Source organism: Mauremys reevesii, linkage group 10 (assembly GCF_016161935.1).
Source record: "Mauremys reevesii isolate NIE-2019 linkage group 10, ASM1616193v1, whole genome shotgun sequence".
NCBI lineage: Eukaryota > Metazoa > Chordata > Testudines > Geoemydidae > Mauremys > Mauremys reevesii.
The window spans coordinates 63619361-63636128 of NC_052632.1; the positions used below are offsets into that span (position 1 = coordinate 63619361).

Sequence of the window (16768 nt, forward strand, 5' to 3'; positions counted from 1 at the left end):
TGGGGGGGGAATATCGATCTAAGTTCCGCAACTTTAGCTATGTGAATAACGTAGCTGAAGTTGACGTACTTAGATCGACTTACCATAGTGTCTACTCACTGCAATTAGTCGACTGCTGCCGCTCTCCCATCGACTTTGCCTGCACCTCTCGCTGAGCTGGAGTACAGGAGTTGACGGGAGAGCGCTTGGGGATCGATTTATCGCGTCTAGCCTACACGTGATAAATCGATCCCCACTGGATTGATTGCTGCCCGTCGGTAGTGAAGACATACCCTTATAGGCTAATATACAGTAACAATTTTAAAGTCTGTTTATATGGAGTCATCAGCTGAGGTTTTTGACCCCTTCCCCAGGCTCTGTAGATTCTGAAGAGCAGCACTAATGTCGGTCCACAGCATGACTCCACGTTAGCTAACTACAAGCATTTCAGAGACACAAGATAGGTGTGGTAATATCTTTCATTGGACCAACTTCTGTTAGTGAGAAAGAGCAGCTTTTGAGCTTACACAGAGCTCTTCTTCAGGAGAAGGAAGAGCTCTGTGTAAGCTCGTCTCTCGCACCAAACAGAAGTTGGTCCAATGAAAGATATTACCTCACTCACCTTGTGTCTCTAGTATCCTGGGACTGACATGGCCACAAACACTGCATACCAGGATTTCAGTGACTGTTGTATGAGCAAGGAACACAGTATTTGGTATTAAGTGCAAAAAAAATTCCAGAGTTTAGGATAATTACTAAACCTGCATTACTTACTGTAACTTCAGCATAGTCAGTTGGCATATGAATTTGCTTCCCATTTTCTTTGTTTGCTTGAGTAGCTGTATCTTCTCCTTTTTCTGGTTTTTGACTCTTTAGCCACATTTCATACAACTGCTCCATGTCTTGAACTAACAAGAGCAGAAGCTAAAATAAGTATTCAGCAATTAAGGCAAGAGTGAGTACAATACGTAACTGAGTTTGCAGACATAATTTGAAAATAAGGCAGAGATATCTTTAGGCCCCATGTAGTATAGGCAGAAAAGGAAGGACAAATTGCAGACCTGAAGGGAGGAGAGAGAGACAGTAGCTAATAATGAGAGCTATGTGAATCTTTGGCCTCTTAGCCTGACCCACTTTCTTCCAAGACACCTAGGTAGGGGAAATTAAGATATACCTAATATGAGTACAAATATTTATATTAGCTATCACCCAAGGCCCCAATTGCAATTGGGCCCCATTATGCTGATCTGTGATTTTATCATTAATCCTGTTATTAGAACTAGTCAAATGCATTACAAATACATTTCCTGATATTTATCCTGTCGTCTCATTTGCAAATCAATGTTAGTATCAGTTAAGTTATTCAATCTTTGTTCTTTGCAATCAGTCACATGGTATTATTTCTCCCTAATAACCTCCCTGATTTGACAACAAATGTAAAACCCAAGAAAGAATAGCGAATACTCTTGATTACATTTGAACACTGGTACTTTTGCAGCCAGCCAGCCCCCTATATACAAACAAAACCCAATTTGAAAAAATGATACATACAAATACAGCTGATCTGAACAGGAATTTGGTACACTCATAAATGGTTGAAAATGGTGGTTTTGCATTCAACTAACTCTTCTACTTACTCAAAAATCTTCAAAGCTAAAAACTGCACTGACAGTAATTACTAATTTCAGACACATAATGGGTCACCTGGTATTTATATGAATCTATATTAAAATGGTGTTACTATGTATAAGACACTAATTTTGTATAATGAGAGGCAGGTTGGGTTTACTTGAAGAAAAATCTACCCACTAGATTGCCTAGGGAAGGCTAGAGGAAAACTGACTGAGAGGTACTTATTGTAGGAGAGAGATGAAAACAAGAAAAAACCCAGGATTTACAGCATGTATGTGTTTAATACCCTTACACATTTTTACTTACTACTATTCTCTTTCATATAGGTCCACATCTCTCTCTCCTCAGGACTGTGAGCAAAGGAGCAGTTTCCAACATATTGACATTTCTTGCCTGAAGCAATATGATTGCACAACTAGATATGAATAAAAAATATATATATATCTTTTAGGCATATGTTAAGTGATGATGGGTGATGAAAGATCTTTGTAGCTTTACTTCACGCACATTAGCATTCTGATAAGCAGACAAGCTACTACTATTATAACTCAAATAAATAGTTGTCTTCCAAATAAGCTGTCAGAACAGTGGTTCTCAACCTGTAGCCCACAGGCCACTTGTGGCCCAATCAGCACACAGCTGTGGACCATGTGACATCCTCAGGGCCATACAGGTAGTATTGGATGCAGCCCATAGAACATACTGATCTTATCTAGTCTTAAAAACACCTTATGAAGCACTCGTTACAGAAGGGCTCATCAGTCTGCAAAGCTAGCAGAAAATATAGGTTGGATGCAGACAGTTAGGACTTAGAAATCACACCATGATTAGAACATAACATTTTAGGTTTGTGCTGTATTTCTATTATACAGGAATTCAAATTATTTACTTTTGACAGTACTCCAAAAATGTAAGGTAAAATTTACGCATTACATTATTAGCTGGATGCCTCCCATTCACTGTAATAAATCACACAATGCTCTTTGAAAACAGAGTCCTTTTGAAGTAATGAGTTGTCAGAACCCAGGAAGCAGGATTTTGCAAACTCATCTTGACAACTGCACAAGACTAAATGAAATTCCAGGTCTCTTCCAATATTGTATGGAGTGTGTCTCACTCTCAAACTATTATGCACCCTTTTGATTAGGGTTTTATGAGAACTATATACATATTTTACAGACTTCAAATGAGATTACTTAATACTTTATATTAATACCTTCTATACTTTTATTACTGAAGTTTCACTGACTTGGAGGAGCTTCAGCAATAAAAAATGAGCTCAGTCCTTCCTAGCACCTGGATGTGCAGCTCCTCCAATGACTCCCACTGATTTCAACAGACATTTCACACCCAGTGGCTGCAGAAATTGGGCCCTTTACTAGTATTTTCCAGTGACTTAAGTGTCTTAATTAAAAAGATCATTTTAGATAAACAAATACATCAAACTGCGAAGGCACTTGTTTCTTCGTGGGAAGAGGGCGAATGGTCATCCACTTCTTACGCTCATTAGACATCACCAGCACCACACGACGATCTTTGGTCCATCTAAGGAATATGGAAGCATTCAAATACATAGAATACATCTACATACCATACTATTTGTCAATAGTAAAGATAATGATTGGACCTAAAGAGCCCCAAAGCCATATGTTTTAATGCAATTTATTTAAAGTCTCAAATACCCGTCATGGTTGGGAGTTAAAGGAAAAATAAAGTCAGTATAAACTGCCAACTGAAGTGTGTAACATGCATTTTTTATTCTTGATTATTAACACACTTTAAAGTCTTCAGCCTTTCAGCCCAAGTACAGATCACCCGAAAGATTTTACACAATGGTTTACTGAGAGACATTATGTATTTGAAGTTATCTGTTACTCACGGGTGTCTTGCTTTTGCACTACAGTATTTTTTGTTTTTGTCTGGCTCGCTAACTTGACCATTTCTCCAGCACTGGGCACACACAAACTTCATTTTCAAATTTAGAGATCCATGCTTCATTTGGTTGCCAAGAATCTTAAATTAAAAAAAAAATTAAAATGGTGATTTGCATCCGCAGAGAAATCCATACATAAGTCATTAAGTACCCTCGAAGATAAGAAAGGGTTATAAAATGTTTCTAGATGTGTTATATACTAGAAAGCTTATAAGTACATCAAAAAAGACCTAGATTTGCAATCTTAAAAACTAGAAGTTTCTGTTAATGACAACATGTTAGTTAATTTTGTATAGGTTGTATAAATGCACCCAGAGCTTGTGGCAATGGGCATACAATGTGCCGTATAAACAAAATGTAAATGAGAACAAACTATTAAAAAAGGACTTATGCTAGATCCTCAGCTGAAGAAAGAATGTGAAAGAATACATTTTTGAAGGTTTATATTCTGTTTATGACAAAATAAACAAAGTGGAAAAAAGTAACTGCACATGTGTAACGAGAAATCTGGGATTAGGAAAAATCAGAATATCTGAAGTATCCCCAGAAAGCTTAATTTTTTTTTAAAGGGGTGGGGGGGGAACAAAAGGGAATCATTTGGGGCACATACTCGAGACAACCATTTTGTGATATAAACTAACAGTTAAATCATGTTATAAACATTGACATCAAAACCAGTACATCACCAATCACACTAGTCCCACATAAAATTGCTTCCTGAGAAAGATGCGACTGGAAATACCTGTGCTCCATGTGCGTTTGCTTCCATATTCTGCCAATATTTCTTTGATTCTTGAGCAATAGTATCATGTGAGATACCTGCAGAGGAGAAAACAAAGGTCTTAGACAATTATGAATATTTGGAAGTTTTATTCATATACATGTTCAAGTGCCACTGAATTCCCCCAAAAAACAACTGAGGTTGCCAAAGAGACTGGTGTTACTTACCACAAGATTTACAAAAAACAAGCACTTAAAACAAGTTAAGGACATCCTCCAATCCTACACTGTCCACATAACACAAATACATTCACAGGTGGACCAAAGTATCGCCTAAGTTCTGTTTAATTGGATCTTCCAAAATAGCCCGTTTTCAAATCCTGAAGCCAGATGCCTAAGGCCTTGGTGCAAACGACCACAGGCAAGCTAGCTGCAATCCTCTTGAAAACCAGATCATTTTTCCAAAAATGAGACTCCAGTTTATGTTCACAAGGCTCCTATAAAAACCCTCCTCATGTACAGATCGGCATTACTTAGGAGAGAGACCCCACAAGACTTGCAAGACTCATAGGCAGGATGTAAAAGACTGTCACATTGCCTTTAATGATAGCCATTTTTGCAACCACTTTTCCTCTCAGGCTCTTTAATAATCTCAATGTCCTCAGAGATACAGACTTTTACTGCACACCTTTCCATATAATTAAAGCCTCACCAAGGTTTCTTCTCCCCAATGTCCATAGAGAGGCTGAAGACTAAAGACATCAACTCTTATCAGAATTTCAGAGTCCTTAAAAAGAAAAATAGGTCTGTGCCTAGATTTGGAGCAGGGGCAGGAAGGGGATTCCCATTCAGGTGAGCATTCCCCTTCTTTAGAGTCCTCCAACCCTCAGAGTCTATAAATTATCAATTGGGCCTTGACTATGTCTGGACACGCGTAGGAGAGAAGAACTCACATGGACACTCATGTTTGTGGGATGGCCTAACCCTTTTAATAGGAAGTTTATAGGGTTAAAAGGAAATAGCAGCTACCCTTGAACCTAGACATTTTGGGGGGCAGCAAAGGAAGGGAGAGCAGCTGTCCTTCCTTCCACAAAAATGAATCCTCAAAGGCCAAGTAGAGATAAATGGGCTAGTGCAGTGGTTCTCAAACTTTTGTACTAGTGACCCCTTTCAAATAGCAAGCCTATGAGTGCGACCCACCCCCTTATAAATTAAAAGAACAACAACACTTCTTTATATATTTAACACCATTATAAATGCTGGATGCAAAGCGGGGTTTGGGGTGGAGGTTGACAGCTCTCAACCCTCCCATGTAATAACCTCAAGACCCCCTGAGGGGTCCCAACCCCCAGTTTGAGAATCCCTGGGCTAGAGCAACAGAAAACTGGAGGGGGACTCTGTACACCTCCACATGACTGTCTTGGCCTGGGGTCATCCTAAGTTGGCCGATACACTTCCAGACAGAGGGAGCGGAGCTGATCTGATGCTCCTTCTCCACAGAAGAAGCACGTTCAGGGTGAAAGTCTGGGCAAAAAAAAAAAAAGGGACCCAACTATGGGACACCATATCATCTCCACATTGCTCACACTACCCTTTTTCTGGGCATCAGCGCCACCTAGGATGATCAACCCAACTAATATTTAAAGCAGTGTTCCCTCACACAGCAAGGTAGAGAGTAGCAGTGAGGTCCACTGCAAGTTGGTCGGAGGGACCACCAAAACCATACCAAAAAAGTTGACCACCACAATGAGGCAAAGAGGAGCAGCCCTCAATTTAACAATAAAGAAATTTTGTTGCAACATTAAGCTAGAGGAACAAACACACTGGACAAGTAAAAAACCAAAAAAAACAAAAACAAAAATCAAAACTGGGTCAATGACCTGTAACAAAAAGATACACCTGATCAATGTCTTTCACACTCTGCAGAAACATTCTCCTTTGCATTCAGAGTAAATATCTCAATTTCTAGTCAAAGTAATTTTGTAATAAAACTAAAACACGAAAGCTAAAAACCTCAAACACCTGTCAGGGATGGTATAGATAATACTTAGTCCTGCTATCAGTGCAGCGGACTGGACTATATCAGCGGTTCTCAACCAGGGACTGTAAGCCCTTTCAGGGGTCCATGGGGCCCTGTGGCTGAAACCCGGTGCCCCGAACCCCAGCGCCCTCTGTGGGGCTGAAGCCAGCAGCCCCAGCGTTCCCCCTCATCCCCCAAAGCCCTGAGCCCTGGCGCTCCCCACGGGCAGAAGCCCTGAGCCAATCGGCAGAGTTGGAGGGGGCAAGCACAAGAGTTTGGCCCCCTCAGCCCCCAAACCACAGTGCCTTACTCAGAGTGGGGCAGTCTGGGGGCAGATCCACCCCTTTAGCTCCTCCTCTCCCCCAGCCCCATCCCTCTGGTAAGGCTGTAGGTGGGAAAGCCAGAGCTAGTCAGTGAAGGGCAGCTGCTTCTCTGGCTGGTGGTGCCGTGGAGCGGGTAGCCATGGCATTCTCCCATCTGCTGCTGGTGCCCGGGGTTGCTGCTGCTCCTCAGCTCCCAGACCCCTTTGACTGCTCACGCAGCCAGTAAGAGCCGCCCAGGTGGGGGGACCCGGCTCTGGGGCTGGCAGAGCCCTCAGGGAGCAACCACTGCAGGGGGAGCCCTCCTGGCACACAGCCCTTAGCTATCTTTCTCCCTGCAACCTGAGCTACCCCTCGCAACCCGCACACAGCCCCTAGCTACTCCCTGCTTGCACCCTGAGCTACTCCGCTGCCTACACACAGCCCCTAGCTACTCCTTGCTGCACCCTGAGCGGTTTTCAGTTCTATGTTTTGGTTGTGGCCTCCCACAACCCAGACAGCCTGGGTGGTCTGCTGAGGTGAATTGGGGTTGGAGGTGGTGCTTCATCCCTGGACCCAACTGTGCGGAACTGAGCCCCACCAGCCCTTGCCCCCGCAAAATAGAAGTCAAACTACGTCTATGCACAGGGCCCTGCACCTGCTCCCAAGTGGCCCTAGAGTTTCTAATAGCATGTTGAGGGGGGCCTCAGCAAGAAAAAGGTTGTGAATCCCTGGATTAGATGACCGTAAGGTCCCTTCCAGTCCTATGATTAAGAAACTATTAGTTTTGAGTTAAAGCTAGTTTCCTAATTTTATATGTCTAGCAATCTTACTCAATTCCCACTAGCTAGTAAAACTGACCAATTGTTTATTGGATATACAGAAGACTACAGGAGGTTGTAAGTAGAAGACGCTGACTAGTGGGTCAATTAATTGCATTTTTTATCTTTTTGTACTGGGGGTAGGGGTAATATTTAAATCCAAACATACCTGTCTCATTCTGCATTATCCAAACTTTGAGTTCTACAAGACTGTGTGCATAAAAACACTCATCTTCTCTTAAACAGCCATAACGCACCTCATGCCTGCACAGGTCAAGCTGACACTGAACATGAAAAGAACGGATCTTGGAATACTTTACTGTAGTTTCTCGCAGAATGTGGACAAGGCACCTGTTTTTGAAAAGAAATCAATATTTTAAGCTTTCTGTAAAGTTATTGACCTTCCTTGTGCATATGGAAAACATGCAACCTGACCATTCTTTCCACCTCATATATTTTAATTTTGACATCTCTTTAAAATATCTTATATACTGCTAGGCAGAGTAATCCTAGATCACTACTGTTTGTGTAATTTTTACAAGCAAATTCAGTGTGTGACTATGAGGTCTTTCCACTTAAGGAATTATTAAAACTTTGGAAAAATGTGAGTTTATACATCAGCATGCACCACAAATTGGTAACTTTGAGCTTTAAATTAACAAATAGGCAGTATTCAGAGCCCTTTGTGCTCCTGGATTCTACTGTCATGGAAACTGCCATGGAATTATATAGACACCCACTCTCCTTCCTCTGATATACGTGTACACACAACTCCTACAGAAGTCAGTGAGTAGATTATGTACAGCCAAGGGCAGCATTTGTCAAGAACAGATTTTTAAGGCTAGAAGAGACCAAGAAGGTCATCTAATCCAACTTCTTGCATAAAACACAGGCCATAGGATTTTACCCCAGGAACCCTTGTATCAGGCTTACACGTCTCTAGCTTAAGCAGCAATTACGTAGGTCTTGTCTACAGATAGCCATAAAGTGCACTGTTGGGGCACGAGGATGATTTCTAAAGCACACTAGCATGTTGCACAATAACTGGTCTACGTAGACCCTACTGGAATAGACTAAAAGTTCCCTGGTATGCTTTAACATAGTACTGTTTCAAAGCTGTTGGCATGAACAAAAAAGTTCTCAAGTGCATTTCAACAGGGTCTATACCGAGCAGTTAGAGCCCAACACATTAGTGCACTTTACAAAAAACACCCCCGTGGCGCTCATTGCTGCTCCTTGTAGGTGTGCCCTTAAAAAGTCTCCAAATGATGAAGAACTATCACGTTACTAGGAAAGCTGTTCCAATGGTTACTGATAATTTATATTGCAGTTGCTCCTTTAAGCCCCCCAATTATTGACCACTGTGGTAGGTACTACAAGCACAAATGTACCAAGAAGCTTATTTACCATCATTTAGAAATTTGCGTCTTATTTCCATTTTCAGTTAGTCTAGTTTCAACATCCAGCCACTTAGTCTGCTAAATTAAAGAGTACTCTACAATATCAGAAATCTTTTCCCTGTACTGGTGCATTTAGACCACAATAGCTCTCTCTTAACCTACTCTTTGATAAAAGACGGTTACTCACCTTTGTAACTGTTGTTCTTCGAGCAGTGTTGCTCATATCCATTCCAATTAGGTGTGTGCGCGCGCCACGCACACCATCAGAGAAATTTTCTACCCTAGCAACACCCAGTGGGTCAGCTGTGGAGCCCCATGGAGTGGCACCTTCATGGCGCTGGATATATACCTCAGTTCCTTCGGGGTGAGATATTGCTGAATGCAGAACTGCTGAACCAAATGCAGTATTGTCTTTGGACTGCTGGACGATTGCGTAGTGGGAGGCAAAAGTATGCACTGATGAACAAGCAGCAGCTCTACAAATTTCCTGAACTGGAACCTGTGCCAGGAAAGCAGCTGATGAAGCTTGGGCCCTTGTGGAATGGATGGTGAAGAGCATGGCTGGGATGCCAGTCAGGTTGTAACTGTGTAGTGTGCAGCTTTAGATAGAAGACTGGAAAGAAAATGTAATTCCAACATGAGATGTCAGATCTCAGATACGTTGCACCTGATCAGAACCTGCTGCACCAAGTGTGAGCAGAGTAGGTCCGACTGAGTTAGCCATGCAGCATCCACCCTGTGAGATGGAGGGATTGCAGGTTGGGGTGACAGAGGCAGCTGTGGTCTTGTGAGATCAGGTCCAGCCAAAGTGGAAGTGATTGGACCTTCCACAGGATCAGGAAGGCATCTGACAGCAAAGAAGATGGAGTGGATGACATCTGGATGAATCAGCCACTCGTGAGACTAGAAGGACCTGCTGAGGCAATCTGCCAGTGTATTCTGGACCCCCAGGAGAAAGGATGTCACCAGGTGGATAGAGTGGGCTATACAGAACTCCCACAGGCAAATGGCTTCCTGACAGACGGAATGCCTGACACGCCAGGCGCACTGCCACCAGTTTCTCACACTGATGTCATCTGTAACCAGGGACAAGAATGGTTGAGAACCAACCACCAGCGGAGAGAGGTTAGGACCACTTCTGGGACAGTGACCACCATACTCAAGCTGTCTCGACCTGGAAGATATACTGTTGATAGCCAGGCCTGAAGTGGGCGGAGCTGCAGTCTGGCATGCCTGATCATATACGTGCAAGAGGCCATGTGCCCCAGAAGGCTCAGGCATGTTTTCACCATTGAGGCTGGGAAACTTTGAAGGCTTTGGATGAGGTTCGCCAATGACTGGAAGTGGGCCTCCGGAAAGAGAGCTCGGGGCAGTCTGGAATTTAAGACTGCCCCGATGAACTCTATTCTCTGAGTTGGCTCCAGAGTCGACTTTTCGATGTTTCGTCAGCTGGGCCTCCTGCTTAACATGTCTATGGTAACCTACACTTGTTCTCTGGTGTGACCCCAGATAAGCCAATCATCGAGATATGGAAATACTTGGATCTGCTGCCGACAAAGGAAGGCTGTCACGACAGCCATACATTTGGGTGAATACTCTGGGGGCCGTGGAAAGGCCGAAAGAAGGGACCGTGAACTGATAGTGTTCACAGTTGATCACAAAGTGAAGGACATGTCTGTGCACCGGATGAATCGCTATGTGGAAGTATGCATCCTTCATGTTGAGGTGGACATACCAGTCTCCAGGATTCAGGGAAGGAATAATGGTCCCCAGTGATACTATACGGAACTTCAACTTTACCATGAATTTGTTGAGTCCGCGCAGGTCCATGATAGGGCGAAGCCCACCCTTTGCCTTGGGAATTAGGAAGTAACGGGAGTAAAAACCGCTGCCCCTTAGCTCCCTTGGAACCTCCTTGATCGCTCCCATGGTCCAAAGCATTTGGACCCCCTGTATAAGGAGATGCTCATGAGAGGGGTCCCTGAAGGAGTACGGGGAGGGAGGATGGGAGGGGAGAAAGAAAACTGGAGAGAATATCCCTTTTTCACCATGCAAAGAACCCAACAGTCCATAGTTATGAGAGCCCACGCACGGTGGAAACAGGAGACACGATTCTGGAATGGAGGGGGAAGGATCCTGGATGGTGGCTAGTACACCGTCTTCGGTCGCACCTTCAAAAGTTTTGTTTGGGCCCCACCGGTGGTTTGGGTGGACCTTGGTTCTGACCGGGCTGGTAGATTTTTTCCTGCCACCTCTCCCACACCTCCTATAAAAATCCTGCCTTGGCCAAGGAAGAGGGTAGGACCATTGAGGCTGCGCCTTAAAGGGTCTAAGCTGGGTGACCAATGTGTGCATTCCTCGGGAGCACATTATAGCCCTGGAACCTTTGAGGCTCTGGAGCCTAAAGTCTGTTTAGTCCGAGAAGGCCTTGCCCTTCAAATGGAAGGTCCTGCAGGGTTTGCTGCAGTTCTAGCAGCAAGCCCAACACCTGAAGCCACAATATGCGGTGCATGGCCATGCCAGATGCAAGGGTCCTGGCAGCAATGTCTGCAGCATCTAAGGAGACCTGTAAGGAGGTCCTAGCCACCTTTTTGCCTTCCTCCACTAGGGCTCCAAACTCATCCCTGGACTCTGGAGGCACTAGTTCTTTGAATTTTAACATGGAGTTCCATGAATTCTAATCAAAGCAGCTCAGGAGTGTCTGCTCATTCAAAACCCTAAGCTGCAGCCCCCCAGAGGAGTAAATCTTGTGTCCAAACAAATTAAAGCACTTGGCATCCTTTGATTTGGGCACCGGGACCTGTTGCCCATGCCGCTCCCTTTCGTTCACTGAGGCCACCACTAGAGGACATGGCTGAGGATGACTGTATAGGTACTCATACTCCTTGAAGGGAACAAAGTATTTCCTCTCCACTCCTCTAGCCATTGGAGGGATGGAAGCAGGTATCTGCCAGATCGTTTTGGCAGTGGTGTGGATAGTATGTATGAGAGGCAAAGCCACTTGAGACGGGGCTTCTGCTGATAGGATGTCCACCACTGGGTCCTCCAGCTCCACCTCCTCCTCCGCTTGGAGGTTCATATTACGTGCCACCCTACATAGGAGGTCCTGGTGGGCACAAAGGTCTATTGAAAGAGGACCAGAGATTGTTATCCCCGCCAGTGCCTCATCTGGCGAAGACGAGGATGCCGCCACAGGGGCTAGAGGGTCCAGTGGCATGTCCTGTTGTGATGGGTCCTGCTGCCCAGCGTCCTCTATGCCGGGGCCTGGAGCTTGTCTAGGGGTCGGGGCTGCAGTTTCCATACCCCCCTGGAGCAGGATGGCTTATGGTGGCCTCTGGCACCCAAGGCGTTGAATGGGAGGTGCCTGATGGTACTCCTTGAGCTTGGTACGCATTGGGGAGCCTGTGCGCACCGGACTCAATGGCTCCTCCCTCAGTGCTGGAGTCAACGGTGCCGACATTGGCACTTGTGCACTCGGTCGCTCCGTAACTGGATGCAACTCCAAGGTTGGCCTCAGGGGTACCCACAACTGCTGATGTGGATCCATCGCCTCTGGCCTGTGGTGCTGCTTCTGGACAGGCAAGAGAGATGGGCACTGGACCAACTGCACCGGTTGTGATGCCAGGGAAGTCCAGTGCCACAGGTCTCTGCTAGAGTCCATCCATTGTGCAGTACCTGCTGCTGCTGCCGGGGCACTGCGCACCAAAGCACCCGGTGCTGGGTCTCAGCACGCTGCTGGAGGATCCAGGCTAAGAGCCGCCTCCACTAAGAGCTGCTTCAACAGAAAGTCCCGCTCCTTTTTGGTCCGGTGCCGGAACCCTTTACAAATCTTGCCCTTGTTAGCCTGGTAAGACTCCCCTAGGCACTTCAAGCAAGAGTCGTGGGGGTCACCCGTTGGCATATGCTTAGAGCAGGCTGAACAAGGCTTAAAGCCCGGAGCCTTGGGCATGAGCCCAAGCGGCAGGCGGGGAGGAGGGAAAAGACCCCTTCCAACCCACTATTCTAATGCTATGTACACAATAACTAACTATAAACTACACTAACTATAATAACTATATAAACCATGGGAAAAAAAGAACACTAGGGAAAGTGGAAAACAGCAAAGCCGCACTCCACAGTTCCAACGACTGTCACAGGCGGTAAGAATGAACTGAGGGGGCGCTGAGCAGGCTGAGGTATATACAGGTCTGTCGCATCTTACGCGCATTTAACGTTGCACGATTTCAGTTTTACACGGTCGGCAAAAACAAAAAAGAGAAAAACAACAATTTAAATACTGTTTCTGTAGTGCGGGCTATTCCGCCCATCATTCAACTCAATGTAATTTTGACTATACGCGGTTTTCGCTTTACGCGCTAACCGCGGAATGGAACCCCCACATAAGATGAGACTTGCCTGTATCCAGCACCATGGAGACGCCACTCCAGGGGGCTCCACAGCCAAACCACCGGGTGTTGCTAGGGTAGAAACTTTCTCCAACAATTGTGCACGCAGCGCATGCACACCTAATTAGAATCGATATGAGCAAGCACTCGAAGAACTGGAAGAAATTAACTTTAAATCTCACTATATGCAGGCCTTTACTTCCTACCTCATCAACCTGTGTTTCATCTACAAATTTTACCAGCAATATTTTATATTTTCTCCTAGATCACAGATAAAATGGTGACTGGCATTGAGCCAAGAACTGATCACTGCAGGACTCCACTGGGCCAAGAACTGATCACTGCAGGACTCCACTGGAAACACCCTCAGTCAGTAATTTTATACTATAGGGTTTTTTAATTCAATAGAAGAAATTTGAATAAAGTGCTCTCCAAAGTCAAGTCCTGTTCCTGCAAGCCCATTGATGCAGGTAGATGCTTAAGACCAGGTGAAGCCCCACTGTAACCAATGGAACTCTGAACAGGGCCACAGTCTGCAGATTACAGAATCGGGGTCTAAATCAGGGGTCCCCAACGTACTGGCCGGCGGACGAGCAGCCACCAAAATGCCGCCAAAATTCCAGAACGCCTTGCATAACTTGAATTTTGCGTAAGTCAGAAACGTATACCCGACAATTACGCAAGCAAACACCACCCTCCTATTTCTAGCTTATGGAACTTTTTCCATAAGTGTGGATTTGCCTAAGTCGGGTTTGTGTAACCCAGGGGAGCGTCTGTACAGTACTATTGTAACATACCTTTTATCTTTGTAGTAGGTTATGTTTTCAATTTTTTTTAAAAGGTAAGGAAACCATTTCTGTGCTTGTTTAAAAGCAGCATTTTTCTTCTACATAGTAAAGATTCAATGCTGTATTTAGTTAATGTTCAGTTGTAAACTTCTGAAAAAAACCATAATGTTTTGTTCAGAGTTAACGAACATTTCAGAGTTCCAAATAACCTTTGTAATTCTGAGGTTCTACTGTACTTTTAATTTGAAACTTATATTGAGTATATTTCAAACATACTTGTTATCTTCAAAGTCATGCATGGCAGGATGAGAACAAGAAGAATTATCCTTGTTCCTTTTGCTTATTATTCTAGGTTTGTGCTCAAAGCATTTCTGAAATACAAAAACAAGGGATTAAAGAAAAGTTGAATATATGTTTCATATATGAAATCACTTTAAAGATTCTACTAGGGATGTAGACTGTGAAAACTATTATCCAAAATGCACGTCAATGCTTACAAGTTAGCCATGAACCAAATCATTCCATAAGCAGTTCACCTTACTATCTAGCAAAGCTGTCAAATGAAAAACTGTTTAAAATGGTTTCATATCTTTAAGAAACAAGCAGTCAAATATGCCTTTAAAGAAGCACCTCACAAAGAAACATAAATAGTCCATGGTGTTCTTGAAGGAGTTGTGATACAGTAAAGTTGATATTTCCATTTCCTCCAAAGAGAGCTTCTCGATTAAAGGCTCCTTTGCGCTCTAGAGTCCACACATCTATCTCCTCCTGGCAATACGCAAATGTGCAGTGGCCTGGATACCTACACTCTTCTTCAGCAGCAACATCTAGGATGACATGAAATCAAAGTTAAATCTGACATCACTTTTACACAGCCACATTTATCATGACTAGATCTTAACTCTGCATTTCAGAAAGTCTGATGAAAAGCCACCTCTGTTGTAAATGAATCTAGTCTTCTGGTCTTACTCCTCTCTGCAAAACTTCACTTTGAATGACCACACCACACCTTTAAGCAGGGGGAACGTTGTCCAGGCTTAAGGTAGCAGTGCTTTACGGTGGGAGGCAGGTGGTCAGAAACTGCCACAAAAAGGTGAGTGGTCATCAGCTTTGCGGTGCTGACTCACCCCCAGGGAATGTAAGGGGCAGAAGGCTTTAAATGTGCAAGCCTTGGGTATGGGAAGCCTTTTCTTCATCCAGCAGGCAAGGCAGCAGTCAACCTCCCTTCCCTAAAGGTGCAAATATCAGGTTGGGTTAGGACCTGCTGTGGCTATTGTGCTAATCGCTCCTTTTTAGGGGGACTGGGAAGGAATTTTTCCCTCACCCCCATATTAACTTCAGTGGAGTGAGGTGTTTCCCCCGCCCCCACACATTCTCCACAAGGGGTATTAGGGTGGACCTTTTCTGGTGTGGAGAAAAGGTGGTTAGGCTATATGCTGCAACTCATTTTGTAAGTGTGGGGTGGATGTCCAGTGCAGGTAACTCCACAAGGAAGGCACCCAGTGACCAGGTAAATGGCCTGGTAAAAGACTTAAAAGGAGGTGCTGGTTAAAGGAACAGAACAGGGGGAGTTAGGGACTCCTATGATTGGTACGGCAAGGAGCCAACCCCCTTTCTTAAAGCCCACCTTAATTCTCTTACAAGCGGTGGTGGATGGCAAGGCCCAAGCTGTGGATTGACTGGGGGACCTGGATGAAACTACCTGGAAGCCCCCGGCAGTTATTTGAATAAACATGGAGTTGCCTGCACTGTAAACTTTTATCTGCCAGGTAGTCCCAGATATCTAATAATAAAGTTGTGGCCTAATTAAATCCATATCAAGAGTCTCCTGTCCTCCTTTCAGTATAGCCGGAAAATAACTTTACTACATTTAGAACTCCTCAGAAGAGGTGGAATGTCCATTAGAGCTTGTATGTATACCCCAATTATCCTCACAGCCTCCAGCTGCCCCTTTTGTATTTCACACCAAAAACAGAAAAATATTTCCACAGATATCCACTCTTCTCTGTAGCTAGGAGTATAAATGTTAATTTGTGCATATTTGTGATAAACTAACCAGCTCCCTGAAGTCATAAGCAGAGGCTCATACCGAGGATCTATGAAGCAATGCTTACTTTTACATTAAGTGTCCAGAACCTCCAAGGTCACAAGGATACTAGGAGTCTGCTCTATTCAGAAATAGCCCAATATATTTTCATGTTTTTTAAATAAATTATAATTAGAGGAAGAATATGCTCTAAATAATCACATTAGTTTTCATGATGGAAATATTAAACCTCTTTGGAAATATTAAAAATACCTATGAACTGTTTTTGTTAATCAGCAAAAACAATGGAGCTTCATTCTACATTTTGTAATAAAAATGCACATGCAAGGTTTTAATTCCTATACTGAATATAAAGTAATGCAATTAATTTTGCATTCAAACAAGTTAAATTTCCTTGTTAATTCAATAAAAACTATGTAACTTCCATATTTAAAACATACCTTTACATATATAATATGGTCCTACATATTGAGTCTTTGTTGGTCTTGGACGTATTTTTTTCCATGATTTATCTTCAGAATTCTTTATTTTACCAATTAGAATATCCTTTTTACACTTATGCTCTAAATTGGGATGGTAAGTGAAATCCAGTAACTTAGGCCCTAAAATAATAGAAAAATTGTTTATCGTTTACACAAGCTACAAGTAACTGTGGCACTTGTATTCAGGCACATGTCCAAATATGAAATGCGTGAACAGACTTAAGAATTCTTACTGGCACCAATAAATTTGAAGAGCCAAAGT

General features: G+C 43.7%; 1 protein-coding gene across 4 annotated transcripts in view; it reads right to left on the bottom strand.

Annotated features, from left to right (window-relative positions):
* Nucleotides 1-16768, bottom strand: part of ZC3H7A (zinc finger CCCH-type containing 7A) — a 56134-nt gene that overhangs the window by 2475 nt on the left and 36891 nt on the right. For all 4 annotated transcript variants that reach the window (XM_039490636.1, XM_039490640.1, XM_039490635.1 and 1 more), the window contains exons 13-21: nucleotides 16465-16626; nucleotides 14608-14804; nucleotides 14254-14348; nucleotides 7574-7755; nucleotides 4287-4363; nucleotides 3491-3624; nucleotides 3051-3156; nucleotides 1918-2026; nucleotides 754-887 (exon numbers count right to left, since the gene is read on the bottom strand). In XM_039490636.1, coding sequence (XP_039346570.1) covers nucleotides 754-887; nucleotides 1918-2026; nucleotides 3051-3156; nucleotides 3491-3624; nucleotides 4287-4363; nucleotides 7574-7755; nucleotides 14254-14348; nucleotides 14608-14804; nucleotides 16465-16626 — 1196 coding nt within the window. The remainder of the gene's footprint in view (nucleotides 1-753; nucleotides 888-1917; nucleotides 2027-3050; nucleotides 3157-3490; nucleotides 3625-4286; nucleotides 4364-7573; nucleotides 7756-14253; nucleotides 14349-14607; nucleotides 14805-16464; nucleotides 16627-16768) is intronic.